Genomic DNA, 13,462 nt, shown 5'->3' on the forward strand with positions numbered 1-13,462 from the left:
CCAGTGTAAAACCGGAAAGCGCCCGATTCTAGAATGAATCGGCCGGTTATACATAGTGAACCGCTTGTATGACGTCATACACGGGAACTACCCGGTTTTGCATAGTGAACTGCTTGTATGATGTCATACACGGGTGAAAGTCGTCCGTATGAGGCAAAATACAGATTTTCGAAACCGGCCAGTGTAAAATCGGGAACCGTATGACATCATACACTTTTGAAAGTCGCCCGTATGAGGCAAAATACCGATTTTCGGAACCGGCCAGTGTAAAACCGGGAACCATATGACGTCATACACGGGAGAAAGTCGCCCACATGAGGCAAAATACCGATTTTCGGAACCGGCCAATGTAAAACCGGGAACCGTATGGCTTTAAACACGGGTGAAAGTTGCCCGTATGAGGCAAAGTATCGATTTTCGGAACGAATCGGCCGGTTCTGCGTTGTGAACCGCTTGTATGACGTCATACACGGGTGAAAGTCGCCCGCAAAATACTGATTTTCGGTAGTTCACATGTGCAAGACTATAGTCACCTACCGAGCGTGTGTGGATGGCAACCTCGGGCACACACGCACAAACCTTAAGGAACTAACAAAGCAATTTATAGAAGCGAAACTAAAGCTCGCTGTTGGATGTGGGATAATTCCCACGATGCATTAAATTATGACGGAATTTGGATAAGTATTATTAATGTACAAAACAATTACACTGGTGCTGATGTGGCAGAGTGGTTATCACTTTCACGTTTCGATTTCTCCTGGATACATTTTATTTTATTTTTGTTGACAATAAAAATAAGCAGAAAATAAATTTTTTTTTTAATTTTTTTTTTTTTTGAAATCTCTCTCTTTCTATGAATAATCTGTTACTAAATTTTATAATTATAATTTATAATTATTTTATAATTATAATTTATAATTATTTTATAATAATTTATAATTTATTTTATAATTATAAAAAATTATTTTTTTAAAAGAAATTTATTCCATTTGAAATCTCTCTCTTTCTATTAACAATCTCTTTTACTAAATTTATTCTAGAAATCTAAAAAATTACAGTTTTGAAAAATTAAAGTGTTATTTCGAAAGTTGGTATAAATTCTATTAATTTTTAACCAAATTTTTATTTTATTTATTAATTTTTCTATTATAAATCATGTAATTTATTATCTTTCTTACAGTTCTCAATAATACATTTTAAATTAGATCGTATTACAAAATATTTTAGATTTTTTATTATTTATATTATAAAATTTAAACCAACAATTTTAATTTCAGCATATAACATTATAGTTCGTTAGGTTGTACTAAATTTGGATTATAGTTTGTTAGTTTGTAATAATTTGGGTATTTTTAGGGGATTAGAGTTTTCCGCCAATTTGAGTTTTTGATGGCCATTTTTTATCGATTAAATTTACTCTTTATAGTAGTCCATGTATGATTATATATTTTATTCATGATAATTATATGATTTTTCTTATGTTTGATGTAAATTTAATGGTTAACATAAGTTTATATAGAGAAAAAACATATCAATATTCACAAATTGATGAAAAAAGTGAAAGTTAACAATAGAGTACCCTCACTTCTTATTAGATTATTAAAAGACAACATTTATAATTAATTTTAATAATTTTTTTTGATTTTTTTAGAGCTTAATCCGATCGAGTCAACTGATTTTCAATCCGGATCGCCGATTCACCTATCCGAATGAATTTTTGAAGTGCCTGATCCGAGGCATCGATTCGTTTTTTAAATCACTGGTTTTAGGACTTGGCTCAGTGACAAGGCCTCTGCCAATGGCCAGGGCAAGTTGCCCCCGAGTTTGAGATACACCTGGTAAATGGAGGAGGACTGCATATGAAAATATCCTGAAGTCATTCTTTTTTCCTATTTTCTTATTAGAGTAAATTTACATGTATATTTCCAATGATTTTTGTTATTATAAAAATTCTCTTTAAAGTTCAAACTTTTCGTTCATATCCGATCTCTTGTTCACTTTTTTTTTTTTTTCCTATATTGCTCTTATTTCAGATTTTCAAAGTTTGAAAAGTATTTGAAATTTTTGGATTTTCAAAGTCCAAAAAGTCATTTACGCCCATTTGTGAAGCAAGGCCAAGAACAAATTCAAAATTTTAAAATATATATATATTTTTTTTAATATTTAGATTTTTAAAATCTGGAAATGGTCTTAAAAAAAAAAATCCAATGAAAATTTTGGGATTTTATTCCAAAAATTAAATTTTTTTTTTAAAATCCAAAAAATGCAGTTGTCCCTATCTCAATTAATATATAGATTTTTAAAATTTTTGGATATTAGAAAAATCTAAAAGTGATCGTGGAAAACGATTGGGATCGAATCACTAAATTTAAAAAATATCAATTTCATATCTTAAATATCCGAATTATGACCTTTTTGGTCATTTAAAAAAGATTTGCAATCCAAGTAGGTACAAATGTATCATCCACGGGTGATACAAGACTTGTTTGACAATGAATCTGAGTAGATGGATTCTTAACTAACAGAACAGATAACAACAAATCAGCAGGCTAGAATGCAAACCGATGCCATCAATTTAGTGCGGTTGTTTTCTGCATAGGCCTTAAGGTTCTGATACCATGATAATTTGCAGAGAGGCAGAGAAAGTTGTTGTATTTTTCATTAGCAATGAAAAAGGAATAAATATAGAAAGGCTGTTATATATTACAGATTGCACGTATCTATACAAAAAAAACGTATCCACAAAAGACGGAAAATAAGCAAGGAGATCAAATTCATCAGATTTATACATACCTCAATGTATTTCATATCTAGGAAAGAAAGAACATATGGGAACCTAACAGTTGAGTTGTCTCTCCTATGTTGTTATTATCATTATTATTTTGAAAAAGTGCACCGAGAATATATACTTTTAGTGTAAGGTGATCACATTCAATCTTGATAATTGGTTGTGAAATTGGATGGCTGTATTTATTCAATTAAACATGCTCAAAATTAAAAAGAATCTTTCAGCCTCTATGTTTAGCAGATATCATGTGTCCTATTCTTAAACTGCAGCTTTATATATGTAGAACAGATTTTGCACCAATATGTAGGCAGCAACTAACATAACTGCAAAAGACTCTCTCTCAAGCGCACCCATGCATGCTGAAATGTTCTCTCACACATATGAATGTCCCGTTTCTCTGTCAAACAATTATACGCATTCACCCTCCAAATGAAACACCTCTTTGCCCATCTTAGGTCCATCTAACACTAAAAAGGCGAAAAGAAAACTTGTATATTCATTTACTATTATGAACGTATATATACAACACAAGGTAAATTGGGTAGCAAGATCGAGTACAATCTAACTTGCATAGCTAGAGAGAGTACAATCCATAGTACACTACCTTCTATTTTATAATGATATATGATAGACATACTTTATATGATTACACACTGCACTAACTATATATATATATATATATATATATACACACACGAAATAATACAAGATCTTCAACAATTTCTACAATGTTTTGATGCTGAACTTTTATTAAGTCCATATAAATCCCTTAGGATCTAGTGGATAAAAGTGTACATGGCATAAGTTTGAAAAATTTCCCCAATAAAGTAACCAAGAGTTCTGGATGGGGTTTGGAACAAATCAATCAAAATATAAACAATGATGTTCCACTTTTTCCTTGTTTTTGTTGTGGTGGCACTTTGCATTAAAATGTGATATTTGTCCTCAATAGCATCTTCGTCACATTGCCGACAAGTTCGCTCTTCTCCAGGAATTTAAAGCCATCTTTGTCTTTTAACACAAAAATACTGAGATCCCATTCTCACCCGTATATAAATTTTTTGTAAGAAAAAGTTATTTTTAATAGAGATTTTATATAAGGGTGAGGCCCTAAACAATCAAATTAAGGCATACCTTAAAAATTTACTTGAAGAGGTTGTTTCGATACCCAAAAATCCTCAAATTAATCATCTTGACCTCAATATGTATGGACATGAGAAAAAACACATTCAAATATTTGAAATACTGCATCTGATAATTCATTTTCTGGGCCCCCAATTTTTAAGATTTTCAAGTATTCATAGTGTTAAAAACTCAAAATACTGTAGAGAACTCTCTTTATTAATTGATCAATCAAGAATATACAAGACCCCGTTTAAATATACAGCCAGTAACAATTAAAGATAAATACCAATGGATATGGATAATTACTAAACTAATCTTATCATAATCAAGAGGTGCCTAATTACGAGATACAGACCCATACAAATACATATCCATATTGATATATATTCATAATGTTGTATATCAATACTAAAAATGATGTATGTTAATACTAACAGGATATCCATACGCTAACACTTTCCCTCAAACTCAAGATGCTTTTACACAAAGCAGTTGGAGTTTGAATAATAAGTTGCTTAATTAAGTTTTCACGTGCATGGAGATAACAATAGAAGCAGTGGTCTCTTGCTTGAACAAAAAGCACAGAATGACACTTCACAGAATGGCACTTGGAAAAGCCAACAGAACACGGTGTGAATCCGAGACAGATTCAGCAACTCGCAGTCGAGACATATTCAACAACTCGCAATTCAGAACACAGGGCAGAACAAATACAAAGGCTGTTTTGCAAAGAGTCGAAATATGATTCGACAGAGAGTCGAAACATACTCAGCAGAGAGTCGAAACACGACTCAAAGGCCTTTGATAGTGCTTCCTTGATGTATGAGTTTCTCTCACTAAACTGAGGGTGTTGATTGATTCAACTATGGACGATGAGCAGAGCTGAAATATTTGGATAAAGAGGAAAGCTGAAGTTTTTGTGCTTTAGAATCGAAGGGATCGATAGAAGAAGCTTGATTGTCCCGCAAGTTTTGAGAGGACATTGGAGTTGAATAATTAATTCGAGAGAGAGTCGACAATTATACACCGTGCAGAGTCAAGGATCTCTTCGATTTGTTAGCGAGATAAGACACAAAGGCCAAGACCTTTTGGGTCAACAAAGACCGAGGGCTCAGGTAATATTTATCTCATGTAACACGTGCGGCTCGTCAATGAATTCCTTATCTTCCTTGGTTTTCCTTACATCAAGCAGTATAGTCAATCTATTACGCCTTGATCAATACGAGGACAAAGCAATAATGGCTACTTTTTTTAGTTACAATTTGATTCACAAAAGGACCAACGCAAATAGACCTAGCATGTCAATAATAAAGTATAATCATTATTCTCCAAAGAGAGTGATGCAATTTGATGTCAAATGAGAGAGAATTGCCCCTAATTTTGCTTGATTATTAACAACAAACCCAAACCCCATTTATGTCATAATTCTTTTAAGGGAAAATTACAAATAACTCCTAATAATAAATTTCCTATACAACTTATCTCCAACCAAACATTTTTGCCCACTTTTACCCTTAAATATATTTTCCTAGCAAATACCTCCGCAAATAAAAAAACAAGAATTTTTTTTGAACGGAAATACTCTTTTTCATACGTAAAAAATTAATTTTGGCCGGACATTCATGTGGGCTTACGCTCACTATCAAAATCTACATGGGCTGCCAGACCACCATGTAGCAATTGCTCGACCCCGTTAAACTTGAAAAGCCGTCAGACCTCTTTTATTATCTGTCGGACCCCCTTACAAATCCAGGACTACTTCCTGTCGGGCCACCTTTTGAATCTGCCCGACTCCTTCGAAACTAAGAAGTGTGTCTGTCCGTATTTTAAAACTATTGGACCCCTTAAAAAATGGTAACAGTGCCGGACTGCATTTTAAAAGTGTTGGACCCCTAAAAAAGAATCACAATATGCCGCATGTTTGGTGGGAAAATAGGAGAGAGAGGCGTGGGTAAAAGTCAAAGGAGGGTAGTTTAGTCTTTCTTTTTTATTTATTTTTAGTTGGAGGTATTTGCTAAGGAAATGTGTTTTGAGGTAAAAAGTGAGAAATTTGTTTTTATCAGAGGTAAATTGCTTATGAAATCTATTCTTGGGGGCTAATTGTAATTTTCTCTGCGTTTAACTTGCAAAACTAAAATGTAAACCTTTTGACTTTACTTCGAATGACCAAGTGAGAACAGGTATGGATTTTCCACAAAATCTTATGATTTCTCCCACATTCAATAAAAATAAAAATAAAAATAAATCATAGGACCCATCCTTATAATTTGTAAATAAATAATGTTTTTCTTTTATTTTTGATCTTTGGCAAAATCCCTTTACAAATTGATGTTTTTTTTTGTGAAAATTATATATATATCTGTTATATTTGTGTTATTACGGATGTATCAAAAAGTTTCTATTATTACATGTCTGTGCGATTTTTAAGGTAATTTTTTTAAAAAGACGACTTTACCATTTTATCGGGCGTTCAACATCTGAATTGAATGTTTTTTTTAGATGTTCAACATCCGAAAATAGCCCGAAAGTTTAATGTTTAAATTCCGCAGGCACATTTTCGATGTTCAACATCCGGAAATGCCGAAAATATGACTGCGAACGTTAAACTTTTTTCTATTTTCGGATGTTGCACATCCGCCATTTAATTCGGATGTTGAACACTCAAAAAAGGGTAAAGTCATATTTTTTTAAAAATTACGTTATAAAAGATAAAAAATGGACAGACATATAATAACAGAAACTATTCAGTACATCCGTAATAATGTATAATAAAAGAGATATATGTGTAATTTTCCTTTTTTTTTTATTTATGATGTTTGGTAAAATCCCTTTACAAATGATGTGGATGACAAATCGGACTCACTCAAAGGTGGAACATTTTGAGGTCTAAAAGAGCTCCCATAAAGAGATCACGTTCTACAGCTGTGCTCCATGTCATGCCCCGCACCCAAAAGAAGAGAGAGAGAGAGAGAGAGAGAGAGAGAGAGAGAGGGCACCTCCAAGCTTAGAGCCGCCTCAAAGTTGAATGTTTCATATTCAAAAGTCCCCCAATGCTCCTCCGCGTTAGGGACTCTCTCCCTCTCTATAAATATATCTCTCTGTCTCTTCATCCCTTCTCATTCACAGACAACAACAACGAATACGTTTTTGGGCCTCTCTCTCTCTCTATCTATCACTCGGTGATTCTTAGCTTCTCTATCTCTCTCTAAGCTTTTTAATCCATTGGAGACCAACAATTACATCTTACATTTAATTTCCTAGGACCCTCTCTCTCTCTTAAACTCTTTAAGAGGCCTCTTTTTCGCCCCTCCTTCTCTTTCTATCCAATTGTATTCAGAAAAGAGATGGGCTCTATCTCTGGTGCCTACATTACAACATTGTTGATGATACTGTTATGTAGCGGTAGTAGCATGCTGTTACTATGTGAAGGGCAGCAGCTGAGCTCCAACTTCTATGATTCCACCTGCCCCAACGCCCTCTCTACCATCCGCACTGCCATTCGCACTGCGATTTCGGCGGAGAGGCGCATGGGAGCCTCCCTTATTCGTCTCCACTTCCATGATTGCTTTGTCAATGTGAGTTCTTGATCTTTCTTTTCAACAATTCCCATCTATCTATCTATTCATCTATGAGTCTGAATTTCTTTTTATCAATTTATCGAAAGCAGTCTATCGTATGAATGTGGGTGATCTTAGATGTAACTATGGATATCTATGTGCAGGGGTGCGATGCATCGCTGTTGTTGGACTCCACTTCCTCTTTCGAGAGCGAACAGAATGCCATTCAGAACATTGGCTCTGCTAGAGGCTTCCATGTCATTGAAAACGCAAAGTCGAAAGTGGAAAGCGTATGCCCCGGCGTGGTCTCCTGCGCCGACATCCTTGCAGTTGCGGCAAGAGACTCTTCTGTGGCTGTGAGCATACGAAACACACCACTTCATTCATCAACAATTTCCTCTTAAAATCTTTTACATCTACTGGGAAACTTATATTGGAAAAAACTCAATACAATATTTCGAAAGTGGAATAGTCTTGATTTTTCTTTTTTGTTTCTTTGCATTGTTCATGAGTGCGGTCCACAAATTTAAAAAGGAAAAGTATTTCGTAAGATTATTTACTTTTTAATACAAGGCTGTTACGATCAGTCTTGGCAATTGGTCGTAAAATTCTATAGTTGTAGGTTGTAGGTGTCCTATTGGTCATGGTCGAAATTCAAATTTTTTTTGGAATTTTAAAACATGGATCAAATTATCAGATTTTACATTTGACGGCTATAAAAATTGGTTTTATGATACCTATTTCAAGAAATAAAGAACTTTTTCTAGATGACTTCCGAATTTGAAAAGGCGATGGCATGTCTTAAACCAAGCTTGATGGTAAAAGAGTTATCTAAAATAAGTTTTAAGGGTTCAAAATATCATCCTAACATTTGGAGCATTTGAACCAACTTGAAAGATGCACACTGTTCCCAAAAATTTTGATTTTTTCTTCTACGATTATGATTTCAATTTCAAACATGTATCTCAACACTTTAGGATTTTAGCCTTCAATTTCTCACATGAAAAACCGAGATAAGAATTAATAACTGATGAAGAAATAATTCTCTCTACAGATGGGAGGTCCATCTTGGACAGTGAAACTAGGGCGTAGAGACTCTAGAACCGCAAGCAAGAGCAAGGCAGAGAGAGAACTCCCTCTCTTCACCGCCCCCTTGGATAATCTCATCTCTCTCTTTGACAGAAAGGGACTCAGTGCCAAAGACATGGTTGCTCTCTCCGGTGCACACACAATAGGCCAAGCCCAGTGCTTCACATTCAGAGACAGAATTTACAACCACACCAACATCGACGCCAGCTTTGCTCGCAAAAGGCGTGGCAACTGCCCTTCAAATGGAGGGGACTCCAACCTCGCAGCTCTTGACCTTGTTACACCCACCAGCTTCGACAACAACTACTTCAAGATTTTGATGCAGAAAAAGGGTTTGTTGGAATCAGATCAGGTGTTGTTTAATGGTGGATCAACTGATGACATAGTGAGGTCTTATAGTAATAGTCGAAGTGCCTTCTACTCGGACTTTGCGGCAGCTATGGTGAAGATGGGGGACATTGAACCTCTTACTGGATCAGCAGGGCAGATCAGGGCCAGGTGCTCAGTGCCCAATTGACTGGTGCAAGCGCCATAAGCAGTTCAAGCAGAGGATGGAATTTCAATTGGTGCTGGAATCTAAGATTGTGTTTATTTAGTTCTTTTTATTCTTTATATTCTATTGATTACTAAGAGGGATTGTGGTTCGTGCTCATAAGTTGTTCATTGGTAGTGGAAGAGGCTTTGTAATTGTATAGTGTTGAGGCCTATGTGCTTCTCATTGATGTATATTGGTTTGTTTGATTAATTTTTTGAAATTGGTTCCTTATAAAATTTTGTATCCTACAAGTGTGTGATCTCTCTTTTAGATAACAGGAGTGCTTCTGCACTAAAATCTGTCCCCTACCCTACAGTCGTTCTATCTATAGGTTGATTGAGAGCCATGTGTCCTATCCAGTGCTTTAAGACTTGGCCAACTTGACTTAGTTACGAGGCCTATGCCAATGGCCGAGGCAAGTTGCCCCCAAGTTTAATGTACACCCCGGAAATGGAGGGAGAGTGCCTATGGAAATATCGTGAAGTAGTCCTTCCCGTGTTTTGTGTTTTTTTTTTTAGTTTTAAATTCCATGCATATTTCCTATAATTTTTTAACTTCTCTTTAAAGTTCAAAATCTACGTTCGCATCTAATCACTTGTTTTTATTTTATTTTATGCTCTTATTTCAGATTTACAAAGATCGAAAATTACTTGGAATTTTTGGATCTTCAAAATTCAAAAATTAATTTTGCCCATTTGTGAAGCAAGGCCAAGAACAATTTCAAAATTTGAAAATCTAAAAATTTTGAATTTGGAAATCTGAAAATAATCCTTGAAAAAAAAATAATTTAAGATTTGAAAATCCAAAAAATACCCTTTTCCCTATCTGCCTCATGGCCAGGATAATTTTTTGATTTTTTTTAATATCATAGAGTTTTTTTTAATTTTTTTTTTTGATTATACAAATATAAAAGTGCTCGTGGATTACGACTGTGATCAAATCACTAAATTAAAAGAAATGATCAATTTTAGATCTTTAAGAACCAAATTATGAGCTTTTTGTTCAATTTATAAAATTTGCAATCCAAGTAGGTACAAATGTAACAACAAAAAATATCTACGGATATGTTAAATAACATAAATTTAAAAAGATATATGCATAATTGTTTTTTATTTTTAATTTAGTAGATCTCTATTTTAATAGATACCACTTGCCCTATCATTAACTATAGCTTTATCACATGGAATTGTCTGCAAAGATACTATTTACTTTGTGTAGAAAGATGTCATAATCATTCTTTTTTTATAGATTTCAAAATGAGTGGTTGAAAAAGTGTCATTGATTTGACACAAAGTTCAAGACAAAATTTTCTCGTTGTGACACACTCCAAGGGAATAATTGTGATTTCTTTGTACAAAAGGTAAATGCTAGACAATCCACTATAAAATGGATGCACATAAATAATGTGATATAAGAATTTTATTTATTTTTTAATTAATAATGCTAATCCATGCTTGAAAACTTTGGATCGGCAAAATTTGAGGCCCTAAATACTGGTAGATTAGGCATTACATGAAGGAGTCAATAAACGATGAGTTCCTAGCACATAACGTTTTAACTTTACTTGCATCCTTCCCATTTGTAAGTGGGGAATGGAATTATAAAATTTTTCACGTAGACCCTCTTGAGCATAGGTCTACACTGGAGTATTTTTAGGATCATAAGTTCATCTTTCAGCCTAAGCGTCAGCCTCGAAAAAAAAAAAAAAAAGTGTATTTTTTTTATTGAGTAATGATTATGTAGGCCCTCTCCCATAGGTGTGAGATTTGATTTTTTTGGAGAATTATTCCAAATTTAATTGTGATTCTTTGAGGTCCTTCACACATGGGTGGAAGAGGGTCCTATAGGATCATTTCTCTTTTCTTATTTGTATTTTTATTTGTGTGAAAAAATAGTATTTTGAAATTGGATGGAGACCTATCCAATTTTTGAACGATATGATCTATGTGTTTAAAAACATAGCATCCAAATTTTATTTATTTTTATTAAAAATAGGATCTCTTTCTTCTAAGGCCTAGGCTATGCAAAAAACAATGTAAAGCCTCTCTTCGAATTCTCGTCCAAAAAGCATGGTATTGGAAATAACAAAGATGGCTCTAAATTCAATTTCCAACATTGATTATGGAATTTGAGGCTCACAAAATAGTATAAATCTTGTTAATAAATGAACATTTATTTTTAGGGCGAAATGGATATTTCATATAATGTGTTTCAATATATGTTTTTTTAGGGCTTAAAACCTTATTTTTTTTACAATCATAGTTGTTAACGCTGAGATGATAGATTTGAAGGTTTTTTAACACTAGACCTATAATTTTGGGTGAGTTAGGTAAGGCTATGGTCGTTTCAAAACATTTTCCTTTAAGATATTTATTTGGTAATTGTTGCTCAAATGAGAGAGAAATGCCAATGACTTTGCTGGATAAATGATATGGACTTAGGATAAATGTCAATGAGAACACGTATGGATTTTAAAGAAAAGTACACAATAAAATTATTTATTTTTGAAAAATGTTTATATAAGATTGCAACTTTATATTGTAGAAGTATGGTGCATCTTAAAAGTCTACTAAAAAAAAGCTTTTCGAAGTTGGAAATCTCTCTAATCAATCATCTCGACCTCAAGATATATGGAAGTAAAACAAAAAAAAAATTCAAGTCCAAAAAGTAATGCATCTTGTAACATGTTATTTGGGCTGTCTATTTTTTAAATTTTCAAGGATTTATAGATCGGCTTGATCTTTACCATTTTTGAAATTTTCAATTTTATAACTAGGGTCGAATATAAATTTTAAAGCCATCATATGATTTCAGACATTGATACTAAATCAAAGACAAATTTCAAATGCACGCAGTGGCAACCCTATGTAAACCTCACCCCTTATTTTTTGCACAAAAAGTTTACAATCACTCTCACCCGTTGGATATATATTCCAGCAGTTGGAGAAGTGCATTGACCGTACCAAAGATAAATGATCTTACAATATATAAATGATTCCAAATTTACCAACTATTTTAGATTTTTCGTCTTACACAACAAGCTGTTGTATGTTCAAATGAAAAAAGTTTATATAGTGATTCTTATATTGTAGATGTAAGGTGCACCTCAATAATCCAGTACAAAACAATTTTATGAAGCTGGAAAACCTCCTCATCGATCATGTTGATCTCAAGATATATAGATATAAAAAGAAAAAAAAATTCAATGTCAAAAAAGATTGCATCTTGTAACAGCTTATTTCGACTGTTTATTTTCAAAATTTTAAATACGTATAGATCTACTCGATTTGTATCGTTTTTTAAATTTTTAATTTTATAACTAGGATCTAATATGCGCATAGCGTGAAGTCACACGAGATAAGGGCATTTTGGTTATTTTAAAAAAGTCTGACTCATTCAAAGTTGGAGTCTAAGAGCCTACCACAGGGGAACACGTTTTATGGCAGGCTAGGGCCCCGCGGCCAAAAGACGACAAAGAGAACCTTAAAATGAAAAGAGAGCGGTGGAAGAGCGAGAACCATAAGAAAAAGGGGAACTTTAAGTAACCTATGCAACTTACTTCCAACGAAGTTTTTTTTTTTAAAATTTTACTTCAAAATTTATTTTTCTAACAAATATCTTAAAATACAAAAAAAGAAAAAAAACATATTTTTGATAGATTTTTTTTATGCATAAAAAATTAATTTTGGTCGGATATTTACGTGGGTTTACGCACAGTACTAAAAACTACATGTAATGCCTGATTGCCATGTACCAATTGTTGGACCATGTTAAACTAAAAAAAGTGTCGGACTGCTCTTTAACATTACTGTACCGCACTTGGACCTGTTGCCATACCGTGTGGACTTGTTGCTGTATCGCATGGGGCTATTGCCAGACCGCTCTTTGGTAGTGCTGGATTGCATGGGCCTATTGCCGGGAAGTTTTTTATCAATGCCGAACCGCTTTGGGATATTGCCCGACCGTTTGTTTATATTGCTAGAACGCCTTTTTGTTTGTTGTGGGAAAAGTTAAGTAGTCGGTGTTAGGGGAAAGAGAGGGTATTTTGGTCCTAAAAGCTATAACTTTTTGCTTGGGGGTATTTGCTAGAAATAGATCTTTTGAGGTAAATATTGCAGCAGTGTTTTGCTTGGGGTAGGTTGTGAAGAAAGTTGGTTGACAAGGGATTCTTGTAATTATTTCCATAAAGAGAGCGAGAGGGGTTGGAGAGAGCCTCAAAATTGAAAGATTCAACTTTTCCTTGAGTAAAAGACCTTGCCAGCAAGAAAGTCGTCTAATGGAGCTCCGACTATCTGTGTTTTATTGAACTGAAAGGTCTTTCTTGTCTCTATAGATACATATATTGTCCTTCATCTCTTCTCATCACTT

The 13,462-nt window shown here is 33.9% G+C and overlaps 1 protein-coding gene across 1 annotated transcript; it reads left to right on the plus strand.

Annotated features, from left to right (window-relative positions):
• Nucleotides 1-6,894: 6,894 nt before the first annotated feature.
• LOC148780303 (lignin-forming anionic peroxidase-like) lies at nucleotides 6,895-9,330 on the plus strand. The gene is made up of 3 exons (XM_088847153.1): nucleotides 6,895-7,488; nucleotides 7,635-7,826; nucleotides 8,525-9,330. The coding sequence occupies exons 1-3, from the start codon at nucleotides 7,258-7,260 to the stop codon at nucleotides 9,074-9,076; spliced, it is 975 nt and encodes a 324-aa protein (XP_088703279.1). The 5' UTR covers nucleotides 6,895-7,257; the 3' UTR covers nucleotides 9,077-9,330.
• Nucleotides 9,331-13,462: the final 4,132 nt, after the last annotated feature.

Source organism: Amborella trichopoda, chromosome 9, assembly GCF_054954075.1.
Source record: "Amborella trichopoda isolate Santa Cruz 75 chromosome 9, AtrichopodaSantaCruz75HAP2 v2.0, whole genome shotgun sequence".
Classification (NCBI taxonomy): Eukaryota; Viridiplantae; Streptophyta; class Magnoliopsida; order Amborellales; family Amborellaceae; genus Amborella; species Amborella trichopoda.

Excerpts from the sequence above, each read along its gene's own strand:
- LOC148780303 (XM_088847153.1), top strand. The coding sequence starts at position 7,258 with ATGGGCTCTATCTCTGGTGCCTACATTACAACATTGTTGATGATACTG. Across the intron at positions 7,489-7,634 it reads TCCATGATTGCTTTGTCAAT|GGGTGCGATGCATCGCTGTT; the intron begins GTGAGTTCTTGA and ends ATCTATGTGCAG. Across the intron at positions 7,827-8,524 it reads CAAGAGACTCTTCTGTGGCT|ATGGGAGGTCCATCTTGGAC; the intron begins GTGAGCATACGA and ends TTCTCTCTACAG.